Genomic DNA, 18,583 nt, shown 5'->3' with positions numbered 1-18,583 from the left:
TATCCCCCAGAGCAGGCACAGCAATCAATTAAATGGCAAAGCTGAAAAGCGGGACATCTAACAGTGAATCCGGGACAGCGGGAAGTGCCATAAATATCGGGGGTGTCTCGCTGAAAGCGGGACGGTTGGGAGGTATGCCATTACCCTAACAAAAAAGGGGGTGACAGCTAGGGGGTTGTTTATACTAATTCGACAGGAAGATTGCAAGTGTGAAAAGAATGGACAGAATGTATATTATTCAGCACAAGTTCTGTTTATTTTGCTCATGTGATTACAGGTACAGCCCCCAACCCGATTACTTATAGACTTACAAATCTGCTCCTTTCAGACTATTACTGCCCACCTGTTAGTAATGCATTGTATGTGGATTTCAGGCTGTATAAGTCTGTGCTGTTCCTATTATCTCTATCATTTATATACAGGTATAGGATCCTTTATGCAGAATGTTTGGGACCAAGGGTATTCCGGATAAGGGGTGTTTAAGTAATTTGGATCTCCATACCTTTAGTCTACTAAAAAAAATCAATAAAACATTAATTAAACCCAATAGGATTGTTTTGCATCCAATAAGGATTATTTATATCTTAGTTGGGATCAATTACATTATATATATTATATATACATGATATATATATATGTATCAGTGCTGAATGGATCAGTAGCAATGATATGAATACAGAGGCTGAATCCCCTGTTGTTGCTGCTTCTATTTATCATTCTGTGTAACAGGCAGGTTTGTGTATTTCCATAAACCCCACTGATCTGAACTAACCAGAGCTCAGCCAATCACATGCAACTTATGGTTTTCAGCAAGCCGAAAATACGTGCCATATGCTTCTACCTGTGCCTGCACCCAAATGAATACGCTCGGATGCAGGCACATGTAGCCAAAATCTGCATAAAAACGCGAGACTTTCCATTCTCTTGTGTTAGGTGGATATCGGCTACGTGTGCCTGCACCCGAGCATATTCCATTCATTTGGGTGCAGGCACAGGTAGAAGCATATGGCGCAAGCTGAAAATATACGCCATACGCATGGTGTGGCATTAGCCTAATGGGATCAGCTGCAGATTCTCACCCAGCCTTTCTCATAGACACCGAATGCAGGGTGCAGGGGCTCAGTGAAGGAGGCAGTGAAGGTGTGTAAGTGCCTGATTGGCTCACTCAGCTCATAGAAGGACAAATGTCCGGCCTCATAGTCCAGTGAGATTCTGAATCTCCGGCAGGAGGAGAACACAGGAGTTGTTCTGGAGTTATGTGCCATAATAATTTTATCATGATATTTGCACAAACACCAGGATTTTATAGTAATTCCAAAACCTGATTTATCTCCTTCTCTCTCTATACTGGGATAGGCCGCCCCCACAGCCCATTTCCCTGACTCACTGCCCTCCACTTCCCAGTAATGTCGCCCTGATGGGAAACCCCTGCTGCTTAACACTTGGGGGTATTTTATAAACCTTTCTGGTGTGTGTGGGTAACGACAGGCAATAATTAACCTGGATGCAGTTTTCCTGTCCTCTGATAAAGCAACACGTTCATAAGCTGTATTTATATCCAGTACCAGGTCTGTAGCCTCCTGCCCATAGACTCTTCCCTTTACCCCCGTCACAATCCCAGCTAAGCCTGTGAGTAATGTCTCTGAGATCCGACCCACATCCAGATCCCCTGCAGCCGGGTCCTTTATACCCTCTGTCTCTCTGCCCTCAGTATCTGCCTCCTCAGTATCATATTCTTCATCTTTATCCTCCTCAGTATCATATTCCTCTTCATTATCTGCAGCTCCATCTGATTCCAGTTGTTCCTGTAGGACAGTGAGTGGATCTGCCATGTTGCACAGCTTCTCAATGTGACGGATCTTCCCGGACAGCTCGTCCTTCTTTATTTCCAGCTGTTGGATCAGCTCAGTGAGTTGGAGGGAAAGCTCCTCTTTCTGCCTGGAGATGTTACTCAGGAGTCTCTTCTCTAGGGCTTCCAGCTCTTCCCTGATGTCTCTAAACAGGGCAGTGACTCTCTCTGTCTCACCGGCTGCTCTTTCTGCCACGTCTCTCCTGCGCTCCTGCAGCCTCTGGGCTCCTCTCTCAGTCTCCTCTCTCTCTGGGCTCAGTTTCTCCAGAACTTTCCTCAGTTTCTCTTTCTTCTTCTCAGAGGCCTCACTCAGCAGCTCCACCCTGTGGCCCCGGTGCCCCCCGGCCAGGCAGCAGGACACACAGACACAGGCAGAGTCCTCGGGGCAGTAATACTCCAGGATCTTTCTGTGGGTGGAGCATTTTTTTCCCATAAAGGAGATGGTGGGCTCAGTTAGTACGTGCCGTACAGACTTGTTGTGCTTGTGTAAGTGGGTATCACACAGGGAGGTCTCACACTGCTCACAGGATTTAACAGCAGCCACAGGGGAGTCACAGTAAGTGCAGAGGATCCCAGTCTCCCCCGGCTCCGGCTGAGCAGAAAGGAATCGCTCTGCAATGTTCCCCAGAATTCTGTTCCTGGGCAGGGCCGGGCGTTCCCGATACTCGGCTCTGCATTCAGGGCAGGAATAACCCCCAGACCCCTCCTGGGTACCCAGCACCCTCCCAATGCAGCCCCGGCAGAAGTTATGGCTACAGGGCAGGGACACAGGATCAGTATAAACGCTCAGGCAGATGGAGCAGCTCAGCTCGTCTCTCAGATCAGCAGCCGCCATCCTGGGACGCGGGAGAAGAAACGAAACTAAATTCTTTAGTGAGTAAATAAAAGGCAGAGGGAGGGGTGTGACTCAGTAACACTGAATTGTTGCTTCAGGATAAAAGTTCAGTATGTAGAAGAGTCTAAAGCAACTGGATTTGCTGACTTTTCTTGACAACAATTCACCCCTCATCTCTGTAACTTCCCTGGCATTGAATCCCTCAGGATACAGCCCCACTGGGTGGATTCTCAGCCTCACAGAGCGGGATCGGCCCCTGCACTCCTGTTAGTTTCTGATGTGCCGGCACCTAGAGCTAATGCAGTGGCTCTGGTTGGGGCAGTTTAAATATTTGGAATCCCAGTCCAGACCTGCTGCAAACACAATGCCCCAACCAGGTGGGAGATATTCCTGTAATTCCTACACAGGGTGCCCCCCTCACTGGGAGTTCCTAAGCGCAGCACTGGGTGCAATGGGTGGGGCTTCTGCCTCTCAGTTCTGGGCTCTTGGGTTCTATTCCAGCCTGGGTGCTATCTGCAAGGGAAAAGGCAGGCCAAGTTGGCGGGCACCCTAGGGGACCCGGCCGGCCACCTCACCCCCACTGATTTATCCTTCACACAGAAAGAGAAAGAAGGATTCTGCAAAGATTATATGGAAGATCAGGGAGAAGTCTTCTGGAGGCTATTCCCTATCTCAGTGATCCCCAACCAGTGGCTCTGGGGGGTATAATGCCAAACAGAGCCTTCTATAGGCTGCCCGTCCCACATAGGGGCTATTAAATAGCCAATTATAGCTCTTATTGGCACCCCGGGAACCTTCTTGATGCTTATGTTGCTCCCCAACACTTTTTCCATTTAAATATGGCTCCCAGGTATAAAAGGTTGGGGTCCCTGCCCTATACAAGTATTACTTGCTGTCTCTGGGCTGGACAATCTGAATACATTGTTTCACCTTTGGAAAAGAACTGTGGTCGTCTCTATTTATCTGGCTGTGATACATAGTGAATCTACAGCATATTTGCAATAATATACTATATATATATATATCTACACTATACAACATTTATGAGATATAACAATACACAAATACAATGAAACCCTTCTTATCAGAGATAAATAGTCAATGGTTGTTAAAGTAAAGTCCTCTGTGGAACAGTAAGGGTTAATGCCCCCTGCAAATTGCCCCCTTTGCTGTCAAGAGCTCCCTCAGCCCACAAAGCATACTCCTGTAACCCTTTCTTGGCACACTTCTGCACAAGTTAGTCAGCCGCCCCCTAGTGGGCACTGAGGAACAGCCCTCGGGGGGGGGGGTTTCCACTGGGAAATAATTACACACAGTTTGCAGCAAGGATAACTTTATATAACTGTTGTAATAATATAAACACAACTGTAACTGAGCTGGATCCCCTACACTTCCTTTAGTTATCCCTCCTCTTCCTACTTCCCTCTGACTGTGGGAGGAGCCTTCCTCTCAGCCCTGAATAGGAGCAGCACAATGATGACCTCACTGCGCCAGACAGTAACCGGCAGCCATCTTGGGGGAGGCACACAAACCCCTGCAGGGAAACACAGGTTGGATCCCGATTGTTATGTTGTAGCTGTGTGAGAATAAAGAGAATTGCTGAGAAACACAAGAATTCCATATGAGTTGTGCCCAAGAGATTAGAGGGAGATACACAGAAGTTTAGAATCTGTAGCTATGGATAGGGAGCAGTTACTAGGGGACAAAGTGTTTACAAACAAGGAAATAAATATCACTAGTGATGTTGCCCCTAGCTTGGTTGCTATGGGCAACGTCACCGCTGATCATTATCTCCATGTTAGTAAACATGCCCCAAAGATATAACTGTTAATAAAGAGAGAGAAAATAGTTTTCTACAATCCCACCCCATACAGTGGCACCCCCCGGCCATAGGAACTGGTGCAATAATAAGGAAACACTGGGTATATATAAAGGGGGGTGGGTAGGGTTGCCAGCTGCCTGGTATTTCATTGGCCCAGGCGTAAAACACCTGCCCAGATTGGGCCCAGTCAGAACAATTCCAGTAAATTTATAATTAAATTAGCCCCAGGCCCATCCCCCGACCCACCCCAATCTCTTCCAATCTTACCTGTTTCCTTCCTGGACCTGCTCTGTAACCTCCCCTGTGTCCTTTCAATTGAGGTGGCAAAAAATACCTTATTTATCCCCATATGCAATAAAAAGCACAAAGTTTGCCCAAGCGCAGTAACTAAAAGCAACAGATAAGATTTTTACTTTTAAACAGGTGACCAGTAAATCCTGCTTGCTGATTGGTTGCTATAGGTGATTAGACCTGTAGAAAATGTTGCAGGTTTATTACATACCTCCCATACTGTAAAAAGGTAACAGAGCTGGGCCTGTCAGTGCGTAACGACTTGTAAATTCTCCCTGCCCCATTACTGAGAGATAATCACCATTATATCAATATATTGTGGGTATATATATATATAGTGGGCAGACAGCACAGGCAGCAAACTACCCTGTGTACCATTACCCTAACAAAAAAAGGGGGTGACAGGTAGGGGGTTTGTAATGCCAATATAGTATTTCCCTGGCATGTCCAGAGTTAAACCTGGCAACATTTGGCTTTGGGTCCACAAGAGACCCTTAATATAAATCCATAAATATGGATTATAGAAAGGGATCCATATCTCCTTTGTTTTAGGGTTCACATCCTCATAAATCATATATTGGTTATGGGGGGGGGGGGGCCCAGGCTTCCCAATGATACCAAACAGGGACGGCCTATACCCACCAGTTAGGGGGGATAGTTTCTGGGGGGGACATGAGACTCCCCTCATGTTTGGTATCATTCTGATCCCCCACATATGGGTTACAGCAAGCCCATATTTTCATCATAATATTGGATACGGGCAAGTGCCAATATTACATGACAGCAACTGGCCTGAGAATTGCAGCGCCCTACAGGGGGGGGTCATGTGACAAGTTCCTGGCCACTCCCCCCTCATGCATACGTAATGAGGGAGGGGCCCAGCAGGGGATAAAAGGGCCCCAGACCCAGTTACTGACAGCTCATACCTGGGGTCCCAGTTCTGTTGGGGGGTGTGCCCAGGTTTCCCACTCTTGCCTCAGGGGGACACAAAGGGAATTCCTAACTCGGTAACGTACATAGGGTTTCTTTGTGTTTTATTCCCTTTTATTCTATTTACTGTTTGCATTGTTATGTGTATGTCTCTTTTTGTAGTATCTTTTATATGCACTGTTTACCCTTGTAATATTAAATATAAAATGTAATAAGTCTTGTCCTTTGGCTCTAACTACAAACTCACGTAGCTTGTATGGCGCTTGGGCATAAATGTACTAACTGCTTGTCTGTGATTGGAGGGCAAGTTGTCTGTGTAAATGCTAATTAACTAGTTGACTGCTAGCAGGAGAGTGTGTTTGACTGTAAGTTAACCCTTTGGCTGCTAGAGTGCTTGTTGAGTCAGTAGAAGCTAACCCTGACTGCAGTGAGAGAGAGTGAGTGATACAGTTTGTGTATTGGGAATAGTACCTGTGTAGGGAGCAGGGGGATATTCACATTAGGTTTCTATCGCCTGTTAATGATAGATGGTGGCAGTGAATAGTTATTTGGGGCGGGGGTGTGTTTTGGGGGCGTCTGATGTTAGTCTAACCCTTGTTTCCCCGTCCCGGTATCACGTGCGCCTGAGAGTGGCCTGATCGTGACAGGGTTGTTTATACTAATTCAGCAGGAAGATCACAAGTGTGAAAAGAATGGACAGAATGGATATTATTCAGCACAAGTTCTGTTTATTTTGCTCATGTGATTACAGGTACAGCCCCCAACCCGATTACTTATAGACTTACAAATCTGCTCCTTTCAGGCTATTACTGCCCTCCTGTTAGTAATGCATTGTATGTGGATTTCAGGCTGTATAAGTCTGTGCTGTTCCTATTATCCCTATCATTTATATGTATCAGTAGCAATGATATGAATACAGAGGCTCAATCCCCTGTTGTTGCTGCTTCTCTACCTGCTTCTATTTATCATTCTGTGTAACAGGCAGGTTTGTGTATTTCCATAAACCCCACTGATCTGAACTAACCAGAGCTCAGCCAATCACATGCAACTTATGGTGCCGGGGAGATTCTGAGAGAGACTAAGGCTAATGCCACACTATGTGTATGGCATAGTGTGGCAAAGTCTTGCGTTTTTATGCAGATTTTGGTTACATGTACCTGCACCCAAGCGTATCCCATCAGTTTTTTGGCTTGCCCGCCATACGCATGGTATTAGCCTAATGGGATCAGCTGCAGATTCTCACCCAGCCGCTACCATCCACATAGAATGCAGGGTGCAGGGGCTCAGTGAAGAAGGCAGTGAAGGTGTGTAAGTGCCTGATTGGCTCACTCAGCTCATAGAAGGACAAATGACCGGCCTCATAGTCCAGTGAGATCCTGAATCTCCGGCAGGAGGGGGACACAGGAATTTCTATGGAGTTATGTGCCACTGTAAAATGGTCATTTAATCTACTCAAACTCCAGGATTTGATATTATCTCCTAAACTGGAATTGTCTCCTTCTCTCTCTATACTGGGATAGGCCGCCCCTACATCCCACTCCCCTGATTCACTGACCTCCACTTCCCAGTAATGTCGCCCTGATGGGAAACTCCTGCTGCTTAACACTTGGGCGTATTCTATAAACCTCTCTGGTGTGTGTGGGTAACACAGGGCAGTCTCTGACCCGGATGCAGTTTTCCTGTCCTCTGATAAAGCAACATAATCACTCGCTGTATTTATATCCAGTACCAGGTCTGTAGCCTCCTGCCCAGGGATCCTTCCCTTTATCCCCGTCACAATCCCAGCTAAGCCTGTGAGTAATGTCTCTGGGATCAGCCAGTTATCCAGATCCCCTACAGCCGGGACCTTTATACCCTCTGTCTCTCTGCCCTCAGTATCTGCAGCTCCATCTGATTCCCATTGTTCCTGTAGGACAGTGAGTGGAGCTGCCATGTTGCACAGCTCCTCAATGTGCCGGATCTTCCCAGACAGCTCGTCCTTCTTTATTTCCAGCTGTTGGATCAGCTCAGTGAGTTGGAGGGAAAGCTTCTCTTTCTTCCTGGAGATGTCACTCAGGAGTCTCTTCTCTAGGGCTTCCAGCTCTTCCCTGATGTCTCTAAACAGGGCAGTGACTCTCTCTGTCTCACCGGCTGCTCTTTCTGCCACGTCTCTCCTGCGCTCCTGCAGCCTCTGGGCTCCTCTCTCAGTCTCCTCTCTCTCTGGGCTCAGTTTCTCCAGAACTTTCCTCAGTTTCTCTTTCTTCTTCTCAGAGGCCTCACTCAGTAGCTCCACCCTGTGGCCCCGGTGCCCCCCGGCCAGGCAGCAGGACACACAGACACAGGCAGAGTCCTCACAGCAGTAATACTCCAGGATCTTTCTGTGGGTGGAGCATTTTTTTCCCATAAAGGAGATGGTGGGCTCAGTTAGGACGTGCCGTACAGACTTGTTGTGCTTGTGTAAGTGGGTATCACACAGGGAGGTCTCACACTGCTCACAGGATTTAACAGCAGCCACAGGGGAGTCACAGTAAGTGCAGAGGATCCCAGTCTCCCCCGGCTCCGGCTGAGCAGAAAGGAATCGCTCTGCAATGTTCCCCAGAGTTCTGTTCCTGGGCAGGGCCGGGCGTTTCCGATACTCGGCTCTGCATTCAGGGCAGAAATAACCCCCAGACCCCTCCTGGGTACCCAGCACCCCCCCAATGCAGCCCCGGCAGAAGTTATGGCTACAGGGCAGGGACACAGGATCAGTATAAACGCTCAGGCAGATGGAGCAGCTCAGCTCGTCTCTCAGATCAGCAGCCGCCATCCTGGGACGCGGGAGAAGAAACAAAACTAAATTCTTTAGTGAGTAAATAAAAGGCAGAGGGAGGGGTGTGACTCAGTAACACTGAATTGTTGCTTCAGGATAAAAGTTCAGTATGTAGAAGAGCCTAAAGCAACCGGATTTGCTGCATTTTCCTGACAACAATTCACCCCTCATCTCTGTAACTTCCCTGGCATTGAATCCCTCAGGATACAGCCCCACTGGGTGGATTCTCAGCCTCACAGAGCGGGATCGGCCCCTGCACTCCTGTTAGTTTCTGATGCGGCTCTGGTTGGGGGCAGTTTGGGCCTCTGGGTACTGGAAATACCAGGGCTTATTGGGAATCCCAGTCCAGACCTGCTGCAAACACAATGCCCCAACCAGGTGGGAGATATTCCTGTAATTCCTACACAGGGTGCCCCCCTCGCTGGGAGTTCCTAAGCGCAGCACTGGGTGCAATGGGTGGGGCTTCTGCCTCTCAGTTCTGGGCTCTTGGGTTCTATTCCAGCCTGGGCGCTATCTGCAAGGGAAAAGCAGGCCAAGTCGGGCGGGCACCCTAGGGGACCCGGCCGGCCACCTCACCCCCACTGATTTATCCTTCACACAGAAAGGGAAGGATTCTGCAAAGATTATATGGAAGATCAGGGAGAAGTCTTCTGGAGGCTATTCCCTATCTCAGTGATCCCCAACCAGTGGCTCTGGGGGGTATAATGTCAAACAGAGCCTTCTATAGGCTGCCCGTCCCACATAGGGGCTATTATAGCTCTTATTGGCACCCCGGGAACCTTCTTGATGCTTATGTTGCTCCCCAACACTTTTTCCATTTAAATATGGCTCCCAGGTATAAAAGGTTGGGGGTCCCTGCCCTATACAAGTATTACTTGTTTTACCTTTGGAAAAGAACTGTGGTCGTCTCTATTTATCTGGCTGTGATAAATAGTGAATCTACAGCATATTTGCAATAATATACTATATATATATATATATCTACACTATACAACATTTCTGAGATATAACAGTACCCAAACACAATGAAACCCTTCTTATCAGAGATAAATATTCAATGGTTGTTAAAGTAAAGTCCTCTGTGGAACAGTAAGGGTTAATGCCCCCTGCAAATTGCCCCCTTTGCTGTCAAGAGCTCTCTCAGCCCACAAAGCATACTCCTGTAACCCTTTCTTGGCACACTTCTGCACAAGTTAGTTAGCCGCCCCCTAGTGGGCACTGAGGAACAGCCCTCGGGGGGGGGGTTTCCACTGGGAAATAATTACACACAGTTTGCAGCAAGGATAACTTTATATAACTGTTGTAATAATATAAACACAACTGTAACTGAGCTGGATCCCCTACACTTCCTTTAGTTATCCCTCCTCTTCCTACTTCCCTCTGACTGTGGGAGGAGCCTTCCTCTCAGCCCTGAATAGGAGCAGCACAATGATGACCTCACTGCGCCAGACAGTAACCGGCAGCCATCTTGGGGGAGGCACACAAACCCCTGCAGGGAAACACAGGTTGGATCCCGATTGTTATGTTGTAGCTGTGTGAGAATAAAGAGAATTGCTGAGAAACACAAGAATTCCATATGAGTTGTGCCCAAGAGATTAGAGGGAGATACACAGAAGTTTAGAATCTGTAGCTATGGATAGGGAGCAGTTACTAGGGGACAAAGTGTTTACAAACAAGGAAATAAATGTAACACCTGTTTGGCCAGTAAAGGGTCAATCCAGACTAGTATTAGGTAGAGCATGTGTTACATGCGATCCCCCTTTCCCAGGATGGGCCTCCGCTAAGTGGGAGATGACCTTTTAGGAGCTAATTTTGAGATGAGGATGGTGTTAAACTACACCTCCCTGATGCTGTATGGTGTAGTGCTAGTAATTAGGACGCCAGAAGGTTCTTTGCTGATCAACTATTAACATTTATTGTTACACACAAAATGATGCAGGGTGATACTCACAAATACTGAGGTAGATGGTGAAGCAGATAATACAGTTGTAGTTATACAGATGCAGAGTAACACCACGTTGGAGGTAGATAAGGAGATATAGGCAATCCTAAGGATGATCACCTGGTACTGGGCCGGATCCCTACAGCGACGGTGGATCAGGGGAAGAAACTGCCTGATACCTGTGTCTGACTGCGGTCCCTTCAGTAAGGCAAACAGAGCCTGGGTATTGCTAAACCCTTTTTAGATCTCCTATGGTGGAGCGAGTGCTGCTCATGCTAGATAGCCCTGACTGTCTCACACTATATAAAGCGTGCTATTACAGGATCTATCCCTCTGCTAACTTCACCTCATTCACGGGGCCCTGTCCCCGACTTTCACTAGAGTACCAAGGGGCTACTCTAGGGCAAATGGCTTTTACTGGGGCCAAGTCTGATCCCAGGCTCGATGGAGATGTCACCTGAGAGTCAGAAGGCAGCCAAAGAGGAAGCCCTCCTCCTTGCAAGACACTTTATCAGTCTGCAAGGGGAGTGGCCATCCCTAGTAAACCAATAAGGCACAATATAGTATGAACTAGATACATGGTGCTTTGCCCAGCAACAGCACTAGGAACTAGGAAGTAGGGATTTAAAGCCATAGGGACTCTAATACCTATGGGTCCCTACATTCACCCGGGGGAAAAACCCATTCCGACCCGGCAATGGTAAATTAAATAAAATTGTACATTATACAATTGAAAAATCATAAACACAGTACCAAACATCCTCTTCTGGTATCCTCTCCGGAGGAATACCTGGGTACAATGGTTCTTGTGGATTAAAGAAGTTACAGGCACAATTTAAACTGTTTCAGTTACTGTTACCCAAACTTATATACAATTCTTGAGTGTCCTATGGATCACTCAGGCATATTACTTGAGATCCTTGAAATACCACCTGGCCCTGCAACAGGGGTATAACAGGCACATACTTAGAGAAATCTTGAGACACCTTCCTGACCACTAACAGGGGTGCTCAGGTACACACTTACACTTGGGAACGATCCTGCCTTCACTCAGGTGTTCCCAGGCACAACACTTGGACTGTAAAGAAAGTTAGTTAAGTTCAAGCAATTTGCAAACTCTCCCATCTCCCCAACTTTATTAAGTCCATCTGTCCCCCCCTAGCCCAGTGTTCATGAATCTCCCGACATGCACTCCGTAGGATGTAAGGACAAGATGGTTCCTACTCAGTGGTAGGTCCTGCAGAAGTTGTAGTGAGATGGGGCTCAGCAGTCCTGTCTCTTGAACCCAACTATGTACAGTCATGAGCAAAGTCTCTCCAGTGAGAGTTTAAACAAAAAGAAAGGCCCGTTTGTACAGGGCAATAGAAACAAGGTCACACCCTAGATTACCTCTATCATACTGGGAGTCTCTAAAGGTGGACTAAAAGGATTATTCACATCCTGAGGAAAACATCATGGACTTTATATGTGAATGTCATACTTGGCCAGTGTATCCTCAAAGGATATATAATAAGCAGGGTGTGGTTTGTCTACTCGACCACCCTGTGGAAGGTCTGCTGACAGGCTGAAATACTTATCCTCTTGGTATTTCCCACAGCTTTTTACAAAATGTTTCAGTATGGTTCTGCCAAACCACCATTCTTTGGATATATCATAAAGATAGTTCACATCCTTCTGCCTCTGATTGGGATCGCTGTGGAACACTCCCCGTGTTCTCAGCTTCTCCCTGCGGACCAGCTCACCATAGATCCATTCCTCTAGGTGCGCTTCCACTTCATCATAGACCCATTCGGGCCCATAAGGCATATAGTACCCCCATCTTTCCAAAACATGGGCATTGATGATCCGTTGGACGCGGGACACCGTGCGCTGTTTGGCTGGATCTGCCCTTCCAGGTGCAATCCAGAAATGGTCGTCTGATGGGGGCATGTAAGGAGGCAGTTGGGGTGCTGATGGCGATACCACAATAATGGGATCCTCTTCCTTGAAGGATGACTCATCAGAAGGGGTCCCGAATTCCATCAAATCCCACTTAGGTTTAGGGGACTTTGCTTTTGGATTGTTAGTATCCGGAGTAGGAGGGCCAGGTGGTGGTGCCACTGTGGAACCGCTCACTGATGTGTTAGTGCGGGGTCTACCCCTCCCCGCAGCAGCCCTGGCCACTACCTCCGGGTCAGCAATGTTCAAATTTAGCTCTGAAACAGTCCTCAGCCAAGTGGGCCCTTCCTCCTTTACGGTGGCAGCGGTGACAATCGGTAGACTTTGCACCGACATGGCCTTGAAGGACTCCTTTGGGCTAAGAGGAGCAATTGAACAGTCCTGCGTAGTGGTAGCCCCCTCCTTGGGGTCATTGGGTATTTTCCCTTGGGGACCCTGCGAAGTGGATGACACCTCCGTCGCTGTGGAGGGGCTGTCTACGCGTGTTGGCCCAGCCCAACACCGGTTCTGGCAGTAGGGGCAACGCGCCTTAACATTTCGCAGTACGCGCCACACTTGCTTCCCACATGCGCCACAATAGGGGACAATCTCCGTAGCGGTTTCGCTAACGTACTGTTCCCCAAACATGCCAGTCCATAGGTACCGGAGTGGGGATGGTGGCAGTATCACTGGTTTGGTGGTAAATGAGCGGCTCCCTTCCGGAACTTCCGGATCGGGCCACCCGTCCCAGCCCTTCTCTGCCATCCCTGCGGAGGGGTAGTGGGCACTATAGGGTACTGGGGTTAAATAGACGTGTCCGGTATGTGCTCCGCAGTGTGCGGTAACACTATAGAATTATTGGTTAAGTCCCGTATATTACTCAGGTCTCAGCCGAGAATCCTGGTACGGTTAATGATTATTTAGAGCGAGCCGCAGCCGCGGTGGTACTCACTCTTGCCTTGTGGGGTACTCCGGCAGGTATATACAGGCCTCAGCCGAGGGTCCTGGTAGTGCTCGGCACTCCCTTCAGTCCCTGGTTGTCCTCCTCTGCGGATGGTACAGGTAGGCAGGCTGAACTTTAAAGGCTTGAAATGGAACGTAGAAATTCCTCAGTAGGCCGCTGAAGATGTGACTTCTACGGAGCAGTAGTCGCGCTTGCGTCTGATGAGGAGTGGTTCACAAAATGGCCGACCCACCCTTTTATGGGCAGGCACCGCCCTACCAAGTCTCGTAAACAAGGTGGGACTTCGCGCGGGAGTACAGAAAGTGCGCCAAAAGTTCCACAGAGATGATTGTTTAAGCCAATGGGTACACCCGGGGAAACCTTCAAGACCCGAACCCACGGCCAATTAGAACGTAGTTTTTACGATCAGACACTGCAGGTGCCTTTTTCCTATCGAGTCCGGCAACCTGTCAGTGATTTTTAAAGTGATATGCACACACACAGCTCAGTCCTCAGGTAATGGCTCCGTAATGGTAAAATACAATAATTGCTGGCTCCGCCCCACGTTGGGCGCCAAATGTAACACCTGTTTGGCCAGTAAAGGGTCAATCCAGACTAGTGTTAGGTAGAGCATGTGTTACATGCGATCCCCCTTTCCCAGGATGGGCCTCCGCTAAGTGGGAGATGACCTTTTAGGAGCTAATTTTGAGATGAGGATGGTGTTGAACTACACCTCCCTGATGCTGTATGGTGTAGTGCTAGTAATTAGGACGCCAGAAGGTTCTTTGCTGATCAACTATTAACATTTATTGTTACACACAAAATGATGCAGGGTGATACTCACAAATACTGAGGTAGATGGTGAAGCAGATAATACAGTTGTAGTTATACAGATGCAGAGTAACACCACGTTGGAGGTAGATAAGGAGATATAGGCAATCCTAAGGATGATCACCTGGTACTGGGCCGGATCCCTACAGCGACGGTGGATCAGGGGAAGAAACTGCCTGATACCTGTGTCTGACTGCGGTCCCTTCAGTAAGGCAAACAGAGCCTGGGTATTGCTAAACCCTTTTTAGATCTCCTATGGTGGAGCGAGTGCTGCTCATGCTAGATAGCCCTGACTGACACTATATAGAGTGTGCTATTACAGGATCTATCCCTCTGCTAACTTCATCTCATTCACGGGGCCCTGTCCCCGACTTTCACTAGAGCACCAAGGGGCTACTCTAGGGCAAATGGCTTTTACTGGGGCCAAGTCTGATCCCAGGCTCGATGGAGATGTCACCTGAGAGTCAGAAGGCAGCCAAAGAGGAAGCCCTCCTCCTTGCAAGACACTTTATCAGTCTGTAAGGGGAGTGGTCATCCCTAGTAAACCAATAAGGCACAATATAGTATGAACTAGATACATGGTGCTTTGCCCAGCAACAGCACTAGGAACTAGGAAGTAGGGATTTAAAGCCATAGGGACTCTAATACCTATGGATCCCTACATAAATATCACTAGTGATGTTGCCCATAGTAACCAACCACTTCCTGCTGCCTCCTTTCCCAGGCTGTGCAGGGGGGCCGGTGGCACTGTAGGATAGGAACCAATCAGCAGCTAGGCTGACCTGATAGGGAACTGAAGCCTGTCTGTGCTTGTGTGAGTGCAGGGCTGTGATTGGCTCTCCCCCTCCTACTGTGCTTCTGGCAGGGACCATTAGGACACGCCCACCCCTCATGTGAAACACAGACAGGGACCTGAGAGGATCTGGGGCCTATAAAGTACTGATGATTTACAAATAATCCCTATTTCGGAATTCCCGAGAATGAAATTATGCGCCGTGTGTTATCCATCACTGCCTACACGATGAGGGTGATAGATAATATTCACTTATCAGTTTACACTATTAATGGTATGAGGGCTCTTGCCAAAAAATTAATAAAACTGAAAAAATTTGCTGAATGTTAAAACAAAAATTGTGACATTTTGTTTTTGGCGTATGGAAAATTTTTTCCACTGTGAAGTTTTGCAAAAAAATCTGCCAATGGGGAAACACGGAAACCCTGAACAGCAAAATGATTGTTTCCCACGCAAATTGCTTTGATGACTTTAATTGGCTGCTGTGGGGGCAGCCCTGAGATACAGGCACATTATAGCCAAACACAGGGGTCTCTTAAATCCTGCCTGTGGGGAATGATTGCATCTTCTCTGTGTAAATTGAAACAGATGCAGATACTGGTTGGGAAACTGCTGATACAAAAGGGAGAAATCCCTGTATCCACACGATGGCGCTGTTGTACTAAAACCAGTTTTGTTAAACGACCCTGTGTGGGGTATTATCTATGCGAGTAACAACGATGCGCCTTGATTCTAAGCCCCGCCCCTTCCAGTCCGACACCGAGTTCTGCCCAATCCTGGCTCATTCTAACTCAGCCCCACATACAGAATTATAGAGAGAAAGAACCATCAAACCATAGAAACAAGGGAAATCTGGGAAAAAAATTATAACTCCGTTCCAGGCTGAATGTCAGATCTTTGGACATGAGGCTCCAGGCAGTTTGTTCATTATGCAGTTTCCGCCCATTGGCCCAACTGTAATAAATTCCGTGCGGCTGCACTTCAGCCCTTATGGGATTTACTGGCGGGAATTAAAGGAGACATATTGGATAAATGGGGAGCAACGCTAATTGTGTAGGCAATTATGAATATCCGGTGCTGGTTTCCCTTTGGGCTAAACATTAACCCTATCTGTAACAATGGCCCCTTTATTGGAGCTCCCTATAGATCCTCTCAGGTCCCTGTCTGGGTTTCACATGAGGGGTGGGCGTGTCCTAACGGTCCCTGCCAGAAGCACAGTAGGAGGGGGAGAGCCAATCACAGCCCTGCAGTCACACAAGCACAGACAGGCTTCAGTTCCCTATCAGGTCAGCCTAGCTGCTGATTGGTTCCTATCCTACAGTGCAGGGTACGGAGGGCCGCCGGCTCCCCAGCTCATCCAGAGAATTCAGCCAGCAGGAAGTGGCACAGATGGGCGGGGCTAGTGGGGTTTGGGGGAATTTCTCAATAAATCAGTCAGAAACACAACTTTTTAAGCACAATCCTTCTATATCTAGAGGAGTATAATTCATTGGTACATTCATAATTTTTATAGGATATGTCTCCTTTAAGGGATTGTTCCCATTTCTACTCCGAGCAGCCCCCCCATTCCTTCATCTGTATTGTTCTTGGCAAAAAACCCTCCCCAAAGTATCGCAGCGCTCGTTTGTCCGATACAAATCCAGCGGCTTCACTTCCCCTTGAAATACGATCTATAGAATTCAGAGTGCCGGGCATTCCTGCAAGAAGAGCCAGGAGTAACTACAGCCCAGGGCGGCGCCACCGAGGCCTGAGTCGTACGAGTATTGTGTTCCCTATACAGATAGTGCGGCGCCTTTATACTAACCAGTTACAGATCTTATAGGGAGGGGGTGAGTGGCTCTTAGAAGAGCCTTTGTGTTGCCGGGAGTAGGGCAGGAGATGGGGCAGCAGTTACTTGGCGCTGGTGTACTTGGTGACAGCCTTGGTGCCCTCGGACACGGCGTGCTTGGCCAGCTCCCCAGGCAGCAGCAGGCGGACCGCGGTCTGGATCTCCCGGGAGGTGATGGTGGAGCGCTTGTTGTAATGAGCCAGGCGGGAGGCTTCCCCTGCGATGCGCTCAAACACATCGTTGACAAAGGAGTTCATGATGCTCATGGCCTTGGAGGAGATGCCGGTATCGGGGTGCACCTGCTTCAGCACCTTGTACACGTAAATGGCGTAACTCTCCTTCCTTGTCTTCCTGCGCTTCTTCCCATCTTTCTTCTGGGTCTTGGTCACCGCTTTCTTGGAGCCTTTCTTCGCGGCTGGAGTGGATTTGGCTGGTTCAGGCATGATCAACTATCCTTACGCTTTCCGATAAACGAGAAAACTGTTCTCTCCGCCTCCCGGGCTGCTGCTTTTATAGCCCTCCCATGCAAATAAGGCTGCCTAATAGCACAAACTATTACTGGTTAGTTTTGTCACATGGTATAGAGACCGCCCATCTACAGCTACGGATTTGTGTTTCTGAAAACATCTGTGTAATTGGCTGCAATTAACTCACCCAATACAAAACGGAGAAATGCAAGTAGAGCAATTGATTGGTGCTTCCAAAACCTACAGTTTGATTGGCTGCATTGGAACTCACCCAATTAGAGAAGAGAGGTGTGTCCAGCGCGGCCTAATAAAACCAGTACCTGGGTGGGAAAGCGTTACATTCTGCAATTTCTTTGTGTTTGAGACTTACTTGCAACAATGTCCGGAAGAGGCAAACAAGGCGGGAAGGTTCGGGCTAAGGCCAAGACCCGCTCATCCCGGGCTGGGCTGCAGTTCCCAGTTGGCCGAGTTCACAGGCTCTTGAGAAAGGGCAATTATGCTGAGCGGGTGGGAGCCGGAGCTCCGGTCTATCTGGCCGCAGTGCTCGAATACCTGACCGCTGAGATCCTGGAGTTGGCCGGGAACGCTGCCCGGGATAACAAGAAGACCCGTATCATCCCCAGGCACCTGCAGCTCGCTGTGCGCAATGATGAGGAGCTGAACAAACTGCTCGGAGGAGTCACTATCGCTCAGGGCGGGGTCCTGCCCAACATCCAGTCCGTGCTGCTGCCCAAGAAAACCGAGAGCTCCAAGGCGGCCAAGAGCAAGTGAGCTGCCCGGTCACAGCGCCCCCATCAGGAAACAACACAAAGGCTCTTTTCAGAGCCCCCACACCGGCTACAGAGGGCTGCATTCACAATATTCCGAGCTCCGTTACACAATAGACATTACAGTACAAGGCTTAGTGCCGCCTTGTTTCAGGTCCGTTATAAAGTTCTTTGTGGGTTGGATTAATCCGTCCAACTATATCCGCTCCCCCTTTCTATTGTACAGACTCTATGAATAGAAACAAGAGGCGCTGTGCCGGGGAGAGACACAATCTGATACCGAGGGCTGATCCCTTCCGTGCTCTTTTATTCAGCCCCCGGTACAACCCATAGGAGTATCTGGCAGTGCGGATCTATTAGAATGTTACCCGGTGCCTAAGGGTTAACCTTCCCAGTTACTCAGAGACAGAGGGAGACACGTTATTAGCAGATGGGGGGTTCGCAGAGTGACGGGGGGATCCCATAGCCGATCCGGCGCGGAACAAGAGCGGCTGCTGTATGGGATGTAGATACGGAGCTGCTTTATCTGCTGATGATCCGGCAACAAAACTGAATTATTCAGTGGTTTCATTATAATCAT

At 48.4% G+C, this 18,583-nt stretch overlaps 4 protein-coding genes across 4 annotated transcripts; 1 reads left to right on the top strand and 3 right to left on the bottom strand.

The window, feature by feature from the left end:
* Positions 1-569: 569 nt before the first annotated feature.
* LOC100498391 (E3 ubiquitin/ISG15 ligase TRIM25-like) lies at positions 570-8,528 on the bottom strand. The gene is made up of 2 exons (XM_031893032.1): positions 6,680-8,528; positions 570-700 (listed from the first exon to the last, which is right to left on the bottom strand). Exon 1 carries the CDS (start codon positions 8,510-8,512, stop codon positions 6,953-6,955), a length of 1,560 nt encoding a protein of 519 aa, XP_031748892.1. The 5' UTR covers positions 8,513-8,528; the 3' UTR covers positions 570-700; positions 6,680-6,952.
* LOC101730950 (E3 ubiquitin/ISG15 ligase TRIM25) lies at positions 987-2,933 on the bottom strand. The gene has a single exon (XM_031893026.1). It carries the CDS (start codon positions 2,682-2,684, stop codon positions 1,062-1,064), a length of 1,623 nt encoding a protein of 540 aa, XP_031748886.1. The 5' UTR covers positions 2,685-2,933; the 3' UTR covers positions 987-1,061.
* A 7,999-nt stretch (positions 8,529-16,527) lies between the features above and the next one.
* Positions 16,528-17,227, bottom strand: h2bc21 (H2B clustered histone 21). The gene has a single exon (XM_012962049.3). It carries the CDS (start codon positions 17,210-17,212, stop codon positions 16,832-16,834), a length of 381 nt encoding a protein of 126 aa, XP_012817503.2. The 5' UTR covers positions 17,213-17,227; the 3' UTR covers positions 16,528-16,831.
* A 372-nt stretch (positions 17,228-17,599) lies between these two features.
* Positions 17,600-18,067, top strand: LOC101730817 (histone H2A type 1). The gene has a single exon (XM_004913857.4). The coding sequence runs from the start codon at positions 17,615-17,617 to the stop codon at positions 18,005-18,007; it is 393 nt and encodes a 130-aa protein (XP_004913914.1). The 5' UTR covers positions 17,600-17,614; the 3' UTR covers positions 18,008-18,067.
* Positions 18,068-18,583: the final 516 nt, after the last annotated feature.

Source organism: Xenopus tropicalis, chromosome 9 (genome assembly GCF_000004195.4).
Source record: "Xenopus tropicalis strain Nigerian chromosome 9, UCB_Xtro_10.0, whole genome shotgun sequence".
NCBI lineage: Eukaryota > Metazoa > Chordata > Amphibia > Anura > Pipidae > Xenopus > Xenopus tropicalis.
The sequence above is the reverse complement of the archived record's forward strand: the minus strand, read 5'-3'. Positions and strand labels throughout refer to the sequence as shown.

Coding starts and splice junctions, on each gene's coding strand:
- LOC101730950 (XM_031893026.1), bottom strand. CDS start 2,684: ATGGCGGCTGCTGATCTGAGAGACGAGCTGAGCTGCTCCATCTGCCTG.
- LOC100498391 (XM_031893032.1), bottom strand. CDS start 8,512: ATGGCGGCTGCTGATCTGAGAGACGAGCTGAGCTGCTCCATCTGCCTG.
- h2bc21 (XM_012962049.3), bottom strand. CDS start 17,212: ATGCCTGAACCAGCCAAATCCACTCCAGCCGCGAAGAAAGGCTCCAAG.
- LOC101730817 (XM_004913857.4), top strand. CDS start 17,615: ATGTCCGGAAGAGGCAAACAAGGCGGGAAGGTTCGGGCTAAGGCCAAG.